The following is a 12345-nucleotide window of genomic DNA, read 5'->3' on the forward strand; positions in this document are numbered from 1 at the left end:
TTTATACAGCTTTTCATCCTTGCACATGGTTTGGAGACATGCGCGGTAAGTGCTGACGCAGGGCAAAAGGGAAAGCAAGACATTCCAAAGATCAGACACAGGTCTCCACCTCCTCGTAGTGAAACTGCAGCCAGCGGTCATTCTCCACCAAAGCCAGAGGCTCCTTGACTCTTCTGTTCTTCTGAATTGTCAGCTCAAAGAGCTGGCCTGGGAGTGAGATAAGGCAGATGGGAAAAACTGCGGATGAAAGCGGGATAGAGGGCTGCATCCCAAAGTGTAAGATGAATCCTTTAGATGTTCTCATTTAATAACAGTTTCTGAGACTTGCCCACCAGGGTCCTGTCCTTCCTAAGTAAACATCTGTTAGGATGACTGAGACCCAGGGTAGTTTGTTCTTTCTTTGCTAAAACTTCCGGTGAGGTATTGATCTCATAAATGTTATCCTTATGGCTCAGATGAAAGTCAACTTTCAAATCCAGAAGGGGGTGTGGACCACCCAGCCTATCCATCTTCCGAAGATAGAGATCTACAAGTTGCAGGATTGATTGGTGTTTACGCCTCCATTCCCAAATATTTGGAGCGAATGCTTTGATGTAGCAAAAACATGTCCCACGAATGCCAAAAAAATAAAAAAACAGGACTTACATTTCTATGTGACAGATAGCTAATGGTACCTTATGGGCCGGCCGATTACGCAAAATGATTGTGCAATTCCTACCGCTGGTCACTGAATCACAAACGGGTCACCTTCTTTTCTCCTGTCACACTCCAAAGACCAAACTGATTTAAACTCTGCACGACTCCAGGCTTAAAAAGGAGAAATTCCAGGGAGGCTGAGCCTCGTCTGGTTCCTACCCCAGCTGGATGAAACCCTGCCTGTTGCTTGCCCAGAACCCCGAGAGCAGGCCGTGACATGACCCCTGCCCCTCCCAGCTCTCTGCAAAAGCAGGAAGACAGAGCACTGAGACTGCCTTAACACACAGGCCTCCAGGGTGCCGTCAGGCCACTAAACCTACTTGAGCCTCATTGTTGGCAGAATTTGAGGGTTATTTGAGGATTTTATAAGATAAGATATTTGACAGATGGTATTGGCAAACTGCAAAGTCCTATCACATGCAAACTGCAGTGCCCAATAAGAAGCTAGCTACTGCCATTACTGGAAAGGATGGATGGGGTTGCAGCTGGTGGTGTAGAGGCATGTGTCCCCTCCCCCGCTGCCACCAGGGCAGGCACCTACCCGTGTCACATACACACAGAGACGCTCGGCACACATTGAGTAACTTCCTCACCGAACAGTCTCCACCACCCTCCCCCCCCCAATTGGGTACACTCCTATGGATTTTTAGTGACACTCTTATTTAAAAAGTTCATAGTAGGGGCTCCTGGGTGGCTCAGTCGGTTAAGTGTCTGACTTTGGCTCAGGTCATGATCTTGCAGTTCATAAGTTCGAGCCCTGCATTCTGTCTCTATCTCTCAAAAATAAATTTTTTTTAAAGTTCATAGTAGTAATTGTAGAATAGAAACAAAACCTCAAAAAAATCACCATAATCTCACAACCCCAAAGACAGGTTGCAATATATTCCTTCCAATTTTTCATGTTTGTGTCTATGTATACATGTATGTATAAGTACTGTTTTTAAGTTTATATATCTATTTTGAGAGAGACAGAGAGAATGTGAGCAGGGGAGGGCAGACGGAGAGGGAGAATCTCAAGCAGGCTCCTCACTGTCAGCGCAGAGCCCAGTGCAGGGCTCAAACTCACAAAACTGTGAGATCCTGACTTGAGCCGAAATCAAGAGTCAGACGCTTAACTGACTGAGCCATCTAGGTGCCTCTGTATAAATAATTTTTAACAATAGAGCTAATATGTATTGAATACTTTTTCTGTGCCAAGTACTAGTGTAAACACCGAACATTTTTTAAATCATTTAATCATATCAATAACCCTTGAATAGGTACTATTCGTCCCTCATTTTACAGAGAAGAAAACTGAAATACATGGGGCGCCTGGGTGGCTCAGAGGGTTAAGCGTCCTACTTCGGCTCAGGTCATGATCTCACGGTTCATGGGTTTGAGCCCCGCATCGCATCGGGCTTTATGCTGACAGCTCAGAGCCTGGAGCCTGCCTCAGACTCTGTGTCTCCCTCTCTCTCTGCTCCTCCCCTGCTCGTACTCTGTCTCTCTCTCTCTCTCTCTCTCTCTCTCCCAAAAATAAATAATAAACATTAAAAAAAATTTTTTAAATGAAAACTGAAACACAGAGAAGTTAAGAAACGTGTCAGAGGTCACACACCTTGTAAGTGGCAAAGCCTGGGCTCACACCCAAGCAGAGTCCAACGTTACAACATCAAACCAAACATAACAATATAACCTGCAAATCTTGTCACTTAATATATTTTGAAAATTTCTGCACTGAATTCACTTCATTTATTCACTTCTATTATCATTACTGCATAGGCTTCCACAGTATTGATGAGCTGAGTCTTAATCAATTGTTTAATAGGACTATTTCTGAGTAGCTACAACATACCCCCATTGGGGATATTTTCCAGTTTTTCAATATTTTAAACAACACTAAAAAGAACATCTTTTATATACATCTATGATCATTCCCACCTAGAAATGGAAATGCTGGGTCAAGAAATATGTATTTACAAATGCATATTTTGAAAGTTCTTGATATTTTTTGCCATATTGCCCTCCAGAAAGGTCTTATCAATTACACCCCCACTTGCACCATAGGAAGAAATCCGTACGTCTTCATCAACACTAGGTAGTATCATTGCCTTAGATCTTTAAAACATTATTTAATAGTGCAACACATCTAAAAGGAATTAAACGTACCCCTTCATTCATGCCTTGGGCCAGTTCACGCTCTACCAATTAGGGAAAGGGACGTGGAGGGTTACTAGGAAGACCAGGGCGGTCAAAGGAGCAATCAGCTGGCAGGGAAGGGCAGTCTGACGAATGGGGGTGCAGGGTGCTGTGTGGCATGGGGAGAGACAGGTACAGGAGTAGGACTATGGAAGACGGGGCAGAAGGAAAAACCAGGGTGGTCCAAAAACAAAGGCCTGGCACTTGAAAAATAATTATGATAATAAAATGGCAGGAATCTAAGAATAAGGAAAGAAAGATTCATTGAAAACAAAAGAAACAAAAGCCAGAAGTTTCACAAGAAGTTTGGAGTCTGGCCAGCGCTGGGTTGCTTCTGTCTAGTTGATACAGAAAGGGAAGCACGCCTCTCGGGGTTAGGGATGCTGAAGAGCCAAGTTACCCACCTGTGCACTCCATCCTGGAGAAAGTGCCCCTGGAGTCATCCCCAAGAAAAATCACTGATCGATGTTTTAGGTCAGAGGGTCAGGATACCCGCAAAAGCTTAAACCTCAGTACAGTCCAGGGAAGGGTGAACACAGACCACTCAGCCTGGTCAGTTAGGACAGGCTGTTCTTGCATATACACGGCGGGTCCGGGACTCAGGGAAGAGCCACATGGGGCTTTTAAAGCAGAATCTTGAGCTCATACCCACTGGCCAAGGCCACATACCAAACCTCCATACATGCAGTACCAGGCAACAACAGTGGTAGGGATTTCAGTAGCTGTGATAATGAGTGGACAGGTGAATAAATGCAAATATAAAGAAAGATGTGTCTTTCCAGTACACCTCACAGATCAGGAGAAAGCGGGTAGGTGAAAGTCCCATCTACGCCTGGGACGCATCTTGCTTTAATGGCCAGATTCATGAATGCCCTGCGAGCATTCTCATCTCACTTCCTGGCATTCACACGCACCATCCCAGTGCCGGCACTGGGCTGGTGGGGTGGATATTATCACTGCCATTTTTCAGATGAGAAATTGAGACTTGAGGATGCTTTGCCCGAGATCATCGAACTGGAAAGTGGCAGACAGAACTAGAACCCACTCATTCCAATACCAGCAACTCCCAGCAATGGTGATTTTCTCCTCCAGCTCTATGTTATTGCTCACCAACATCTCCTGGCTCTTTCTTATAAGTAAGAGAGAGAAATTAGTATGCTTGCTGGAACATTCTATCAATAAAACACTCTCCCCGCAGGGGAGTTAACTTCACTAACTGAAGTCTAACTTCAGAAGTCTAACTAACTGAAGTGAAGTTAACTTCACTAACTGAAGTCTCATGGGGGGAACCCAGGAAGAAAAAGAGAAGGCATCCAGGGTTGGAAAGCTGAAGGGAGATGATGAAATATCAAATCAGAATAGGAGCCTATAAGACAGGGTCAAGAGAGAGGAAGGATCTACTGGAGTAGTGGAGGAAGGCACCACCACCTGAGCTTTGGATTCCAAAGAGGATTCCAGACACCCGGAACCACGGCCTGCCTGCTATGGTCACAGCTCAAAGAACACACAACTTTCTTTTGGCTCCAGAACCAGGATTTTACCCAATGCACTTCTTGCTACAGATTATAAAATAAATAAGTAAATAATAAGTCATATTCTTGACCCTGAACCAATAAAGAGAGAGCAAAGAAAGAGGGGGGAAACTGCTGTATCAAATTTCCTGCATAATCCTCTTACGAGATTAGTGCCTTCTTAATGGTAATGAGGTTCTGGCTTGGGAACTAAATTATACCACTGGTGAATGCTCCCTTGCGGCTAGGGAATGCCTGATGATATGAAACAGGGTGGGAGCACGGACCTCGGATCCCTTGCTCCGAACGAGTGAGCTGGAGCCATTTCAAACCAGGTGCTTTAGAACCAGAAGGAACTTAACACCCAACCCAATCCAAAGCCGTGTTGGTTTAGATTTTGGAGATGTCACATTGCCACAGCCTCCAAGCCCACGGCATGGGATGGTGTCCCCAAAACCCCTTCTTGGACCTCTTCTCTTCCTAAGGGCCCATCTGACAAGTGCAACCTGTGTCTGAGGTGCAACCAGAGCCCGGCTCCCTGGTCCCCTCTGGAGAATAGAAAGTGCCCTGCAAGACACTGTCCAGGGCTAGGACATTTCAGCAACTCTCTTGCACTAAATATTCTTGGCGCCTCAGCCACCTCCTATACGTGCCTGAAGTCTGAAAGAATCAAGATGCCTGGCTCACACCCTGGAGCAGCTCGGGCCCCAGAACAATCAGCGCTGCTCGTTTCCTCTCAAACTGGCAGTGACTCGGGATTATCCTTCCCTCCTTGTCCACATACAGCGACATGTTCTGTCCATGAGTTTTATTTGCCTTCTGGGTTGTCAGCATGAAAGAGTCCTGAAATCCCACTGGAGGAGGAGTGAGCTTGGACCCCAGCAGTGGTGCGAGGAGTGAAAGCAGAGATGCGGACAGAGGCAGGGCTGTGAGCACCAGCTGCAGCCTGGAAACCTCTGGCTTCCACGCAGGGGGCGCCTCTGCAGAGAATGGCCCCGCGTCATTCCTGGGGGGCTGAATTTGCTCTGAGCCATCATCAAGTTTGCCACTTCTCGTCGCTGGCTCTGGCTTCCAGAGTCTTCTCAACCTGGCCCTGGAGTCATGCTCAGGCCCCCAACACAAGCGCCAACACCATGGCTGGGGCTGGGGGATGGTTACCCCCTACACCACTCCAACTTACAGTCTATCTATCCAAGTCTCTCTTTTTTTCTTTCTCAAAACCAAGGTCTGGGGCAAGGGGGGTGGGGAGACTTTGCTGATTATCCTGTCCACCCTAGGAGCTCAGTTCCCTGATGAGGGTCAATTTATATGATTCATGTTGGACTCACGTAGACTATTCTCATTTTTGAGTTTCCTGTGCGTGCTCCTGGAGGTTTAGATTCCACAAACACCCAGTTAGGCTCAGCCGTGTTGATGACCTAACAGTGGAGAACCAATTTGGACATTCTGGAACATGTGCTCCATGAGCCATATTAGGGACTTTACATTATCTCAGTAATTCCTGACAGTAGTATACCCTACAGGCCATTTCACAGAGGAAAACCCATGATAGGGCGCAATTTGGACCCTGCTCTGCCGGCTTTTCCCCTGTAATGTACTGTGTGGCCACTGGAACCCTGAAGGCCCGAGTGCTGGGTCTGGCTGGGCCCGTGTCTCCAGATGACCTCCTGGGGCCTCCCGGAGCCCCAATTTTCTCACTTGTGAACATGTACGATGGCTCATGAGGTCTCTTCATGTCCTCATGTGTGTTTAGCAGGGGGCTCACCACACAGGTGGAAGGAAAGAAGAGGACAAGGCTGCCCCTACCCCTCCTCTCTACTCAGGAATATGACACTTCCCCCCGCCCCCCCCCCCCCCACCGTTCCTTATCATAAGCACCTATATCTGATCTGCTTCCTACCATCTGAACCCAGCCATTAACCCTGTGAGCCCCTTCCTGCTAATGCAGCCGAACGGTCACTTTCAGGTCCTTTATAAGAAATGACTTGAGGCTGGCCAGCAAGGGGCAGGCCGGGAGAAGCCTGAGAGCCCATCCCGGGACCTTCCAGACAGCTGGGCTCCTGAATGGCCTTAGATAAGTGCCTCAGGAAGGCGCAATGGCTTCCCAGCTGGTGATTAGCACATTGGATGAGATAATGCCAAATTCCCTGAAGTTTTGCAGCCTGGAACTAGACGCCAAAAGCGTATTAACTCCGTCCCAAACAAGGCTCACTCCAGGCTGCTAGTGGGGCCAGGAAACCCCAGAAATACAATTTCCAATAGCTGTTTTCTCCTAATGGCCTTCCATGTTTTTTGCAACCAAGCTAAAGATTCTCCTTAAGGTGCTTGTTAACCTGCCAAGGCTCCGTAACGCCGATGAGGGCACTCGATATTTAAACATTCACCTGGTGCCCTACTATTTTGCTAGTGCAGGCTCTTTCATGGGAGTCCTTCCACCGTGAGACCGTACGGGGCACAAGGGCAGAGAGCAGCACGATCAGCACCTCGACTTCTCCACCACTCACTCCCCCTGGGAGGCCAAGTCACGGGGTTCCTGGCCCTGGGCTGGGTGCTTCACAAATCAACAGCTCTTTCCATCATCTCCACCCACAGAGGTATCTTTCACAACACGTCCCACATGCCAGGCATTGTTGTTAGAAGTGCTCTATGTCTATTAACTCATTTAATCGTCAAAACAAGCCTATGAGGTGGGTACTAATAACCGTCATTGGACGGAAGAGCTCACTGAGACACGGAGAAGCTAGGTCACCAGTCTGACATCACTCAGCAGTCAGGGAGTTTGTGATCTGCCCCACCCCACCCCCGCCCCTGCCTTCCTGGGTACCCTGCAAACACTGGTTTTTTTGGAAGCCACTGCCACAGTTAGCTAGCTCTTTGGGCTTCGTGTTTCAAACAGCTCTTCTGCTGCCGAGGGTGGAATTTCCTATAGGAGGTTTGAGATCTGTGCCTTCTCTCTCAGCGGGTAATAATAATCCTTTGCATTTGAATAATGCTGTCTTTTCACACGCACTGACAGTTCACCTGCCCACCAATCATAAATCCTGACAGTGTTCCTGTAAGCTAAGTAGAACAGCGCATGGAAGTAAGCCTCGAACAGAGGTGGAGTCTTTCTCCAGAGATGTGAAGCGACACCCAAACTCATGTGGCTCATCAGGGTTGCGGCTAAAATCCAGGCTTAACTCTTGATTCACATTCCTTCCCAACTTAAGAAGAGATGAGTATAAACAGTCCCAGGAGATCTGCCCAGTAGTGGACTCCCCTAGCCAGGAATATATGGATATGGACACAGACACGGATATGGATAGAGACAGATGTGTGGGAGGGAGTGTGTAGAGAGGTGAACTATAATAGCTACCATAATTTTAAGTTTTATTTAATATTTTGATTAAAATATGTACTGGTGGGGGTCAAAAGGTAAAAAAATAATAATGTTCTTAAATACCATTAAGGCTGTAAATAACATAAGATCCAACCAGTTCAAAATTCAAGAATTACAAAAGGACATGAAGTGAATGTCCTGTGTTTTCATTCTAGGGTTCCATCATTTTCTTCTTTGAGCCTCCCACTTCTCTTGATACTTGGGAAACCCAGTGGCAACAATTTAGAAACCCTGTCCCCTCCCCAGCCTCAGACCTACTCCAATATTTCTTTGAGCCACACATGATGGTGACTTTTATTTTATTTTATTGACGACAGACAATACGCGAACACAAGTCAGACTCCCTCGTTGCTCCCTGTCACACAGAAACTTTTACTTCTTTCTCTTGTTCCTTTCCATGAGAACCTATATATTTATGTGCATATTCACATGTTCTTCCCAACTCAAACGAGGGTCTGTTACACACACTCCTGTGTGTGTGTTTTCACAGAACAAAGTATCTCTGAGATGTCTACATCAGTACTCACGTAGCTACCTCCCTCTTTTACTGGCTACATAATATCCCATTGTGTGGACATACCACAAATTACCTAATGGACCCTTACTCATCTCTGTTTGCTATCAAGAACAATGCCCCAGTAGCCATAGATAACAGTTGAGCAGGGGCTGCTGGCTGTCCTCCATGTCTTATCTTCCCCTTCCCCCATACAAGAGAATCTTATAAAGTCTGCATTTCCCAACTGCCCTTACAACTAGGTGTGGCCATGTGACTAACTTCTGGTCATAGGATGTAAGCAAATGCATATGTGGCAATTTCTAGGAACTTTCCTTAAGAGAAAGCAGATGTATTCCCTTTACTTGCTTCATCTTTCACTTGCTGGGAAAATTGTGAAATGGACAAAAATAATTACTGGTGTCCTGGGTAGAGCACGACTTCTGTGTTCTATCAGACTTTGGTTATCTTGGAGCAATTTTACAACCCTGTGAGTGGTAGAATACTGTTCATAATGGAAATGAGCCCTGTTCATAAAAATGCAAATTTGGGCCAGCAGAGATGAAGTTGATATCGCAATGAGTACTGATCAATGCTGCATCTAGCTGTAGGCTCATTTCAGCATTCTTTTTTTTTTTTTTAATTTTTTCTAATGTTTGATTTTATATTTTGAGAGACAGAGAGAGACAGAGCACAAGCAGGGGAGGGGCAGAGAGAGAAGGAGACACAGAGTCCAAAGCAGGCTTCAGGATCTGAGCTGTCAGTCAGCACAGAGCCCGATGTGGGGCTCGAACCCACGACTGGTGAGATCATGACCTGAGCCGAAGTCGGACGCTCAGCCGACTGAGCCACCCAGGCGCCCCTCATTTCAGCATTCTTGGTGGGCTGTATGTGTGTGTGTCTAGCTCTCCTTTGAACGAGCCCTAACACCTTACAAGTTCCTTCATAACTTACAAGGTGTTTATTGTACATTTGTTTTGACCGGCATGATTTTACCTTTTCAAAAAATTATCCTTTAACAATCCTTCTTTCCATCTCGCTGCCTGGAACACAGAGGGTGCCACCCTGGACAGTAAGACTGAGACCACCCTAGATGGAAGGAGCCTGGGTCCCTGAGAGCCTACAGCACCACACCCACACTGGACTTTCCCCCAGACTTTTATGTGCAAGAAAAGCACGTGTCTGTCTCGTTTAAGTCACTGTTATTCAGAGTTTTCTGTTCAAGTCAGACCTAACAGCAATAACTTCCAAGAGAGATTTTTACTGATAGAGTATGTAGTGATTTCATCTTTGTGCAGCTGCAAACTCCCCCTCAGATGGCTCGTGATGGACAACATTCATCAGTCACGGTGCTTTGGTTCCCCCAGAGCCCTTACTCAGAATGCTTCTCAAGGTCACATTCTAAGTGGTCATTAGTATCAAGAAGAGTTATGGATGACATTTAATTGCCCTCCTGCTACAGGATAACAAATCAACACAAGTTTCTCAGTCGTCCAGGTTCTAACCCAAAACTCACTGATTTATACCCCACCTTATTCTTGAGAAGAGTATAACCAGCATGCTCCAGGGACCTATGTAAAAAAAGCCTGTAGAGTTTCAGAATGATCAAGAGTGTCAGCTCTTCTCATCAATCCGGGATACACCCACCACGAGGTCTTTCCCCTCAAGGAGCTCACTCCCAGTCTTACACCCACGTAACTCACAGAGGGAAAAAGTCACCTGGGTAAATGAGTACCATCAGGGAGAAGGGTGGTCTAGGTCAGAGAACAGCGGTGATTTAAGAAAGATTGGCCTCGGGGCGCCTGGGTGGCTCAGTTAGTTGAGCCTCTGACTTTGGCTCAGGTCACGATCTCATGGTCTGTGGGTTCGAGCCCCACGTCGGGCTCTGTGCTGACCACTCAGAGCCTGGAGCCTGCTTCGGATTCTGTGTCTCCCTCTCTCTCTGACCCTCCCCTGTTCATGCTCTGTCTCTCTCTGTCTCCAAAATAAATAAACATTAAATTAAAAAAAATTTTTTTAAATAACAAAAAAGAAAGATCAGCCTGGAAGCGGGTAAAGGGCGAGATGTATGAAGAGAGCCCCCAAACTATCATTGTACACATGCCAATCCCAGGTAAAGCCGGAGAATGAGCACTGAGCTAGAGTCAGGGAAGCCAGTAACCCTTTCGGCTCTACTCCTAATTAACTGTGTCACTGAGTGAGGCACTTCCCTTCCCTGGGTCTCAGATTCCCCAGCTGAGACTGGACTAGATGATTCCCCGACCCCAAAGTATGTACTTCCTTTTACCTAGAACAAAATACAGTCTAGGCAGCCTTGAGACATCTTCAGCTCAGCGGGGCCAGGTGCAGAGACAATTTTCCCACCCACCCTGACTCCTCGGCTCTGGGGCCCCAATCTGGCAGTGCCCTGGCAGCGAGCTCAGTGGCAGAGGAAGGGCTGGTGGGAGAGGTGACATTGGCGTTCTCCAGACCGTACACAAACAGGAAGCCAGAGAGGGGTGATAATTGTTTAATCAGCTCTCCAGCAACACCTGTTGAGTTTCCTCTAATGATGTGAAAAGCCGGGCGTACAGGGAATAACAGTTTCTTGTGATAATTAGCGCTGATCTTGACCGTCAGAGATGACAGGGACAGCATTCTCCTCACAATTTTCCACAGTTTCTTTTTCTCAAATAGATATATTTTGAGTGTCTACCATTGGTGCTTAGAATGCAAAAACACACACTGAATGCCGAATGGGAAAGAAAGAACTGGAAGGCTCACTCACTCCTTGGCAGCCAGGCATCTGCAACTGTAGCCTGGGGGACAAGACGGATCTCCAGAGAAGCTAACTGATGAGAAGGGCAGCAGTGAGGGGGCGGATCCTAAGGGTGACAGATGGTCAGAGAGGAAGCAACCACTATGGGCTGGCATGACCAGGTACGGTTCTGAGGGCGGCCTCGCAGGATGGATAAAATCCTGATGAGGTAAGGGAAAGAAGATTGCAAGTGTAGGGCGTGAGGCTGGAAATGTCCCTTGCATTATGAGGGAGACCAGTCTGGCCGGAGCAGAGTTTATGTAAAACAGCAGGGGGAGAGAAAGCAGGAATGGTGGCGGGGCTGGAGCGGTGATTCTCAAACCTGAGTGTGCACCAGACAGCTTATTAAACGCAGGTGCCAGGGCTGTCCCCAGGGCGTCTGGTTCAGGAGGTCTGGGCTGGGGCCTCAGAATCTGCATTTCTAACAAGCTCCCACGTGATGCTGCTCCTGGCCCAGGGACCACACTTTGGCAGCCGCTGGGCTAGACCGTGGAGGGTCATGAACGCTGGGCAGTTGGGAGTTCCAAGAGGTCTTTCTGCAAGGGAGAGGTGGCATGGGGGCCGTGCTTTGTGTATTTTGTACCCTGGTCTTTTCCATTTCTACCTGAGCTTTTCTGCCTGTCGCTGTTTTCTGTTTCTGTATAGACGGGATCCGTAGACATCAACCACTACTAACTGCCTCTACCCATACTCTTACTCCTCATTTCTGTGTGAAACACGACGCTTCTAAGAGAAATTAGCAGTCGTGATTCAGGGCCAGCAGCAAAGACCAGGAAACGCTCTCCAGTTGGGAGATTTCATCTTCTTTAAAATGCCAAGCGGGGGGCACCTGGTGGCTCAGTCGGTTAAGGGTCCAACTTCGGCTCAGGTCATGATCTCGTGGTTCATGGGTTCGAGCCCCACGTTGGGTTCTGTGCTGACAGCTCAGAGCCTGGAGACTGCTTTGGATTCTGTGTCTCCCTCTCTCTGCCCCTCCCCCCGCTCACACTCTGTCTCTCTCTCTCTCTCAAAAATAAATAAACATTAAAAAAATGCCAAGCGAGTGTGAGAAACCCATCTTGGATCATTCCATGGGTACCATTTGTGAGTGCTTCTATGCTTAGACACGGCGTTTCACACTGTGTACACGTCATTTTTTTAGAACAACGTTGCAAGGTAGGGATTGTCATCCCCATTTTACAGATGAAAAACTGAGGGGAAGACTAGTTAAATGGCTTGCTCCAGATCACATCTAATAAAAGGAAGAGGCAGTGTTCAAAACCAAGGTCTACCTGCTCCCCCGCCCATGCCG

The 12345-nt window shown here is 47.3% G+C and overlaps 1 protein-coding gene across 3 annotated transcripts in view; it reads right to left on the reverse strand.

The window, feature by feature from the left end:
- PRKCE (protein kinase C epsilon) overlaps positions 1-12345 on the reverse strand; it is a 497042-nt gene that overhangs the window by 335902 nt on the left and 148795 nt on the right. The window contains exon 1 of one of the 3 annotated variants that reach the window (XM_060606953.3): positions 5714-5743. The exons of the other annotated variants lie outside the window; for them this stretch is intronic. Within the exon in view, the coding sequence (XP_060462936.1) occupies positions 5714-5728 (15 nt within the window). The 5' untranslated portion in view covers positions 5729-5743. Of the gene's footprint in view, positions 1-5713; positions 5744-12345 lie in introns of those variants that run through there. 3 annotated transcript variants of the gene reach the window in all.

The sequence above is a fragment of the Panthera onca genome, chromosome A3, assembly GCF_046562875.1.
Source record: "Panthera onca isolate mPanOnc1 chromosome A3, mPanOnc1 haplotype 2, whole genome shotgun sequence".
Lineage (NCBI taxonomy): Eukaryota > Metazoa > Chordata > Mammalia > Carnivora > Felidae > Panthera > Panthera onca.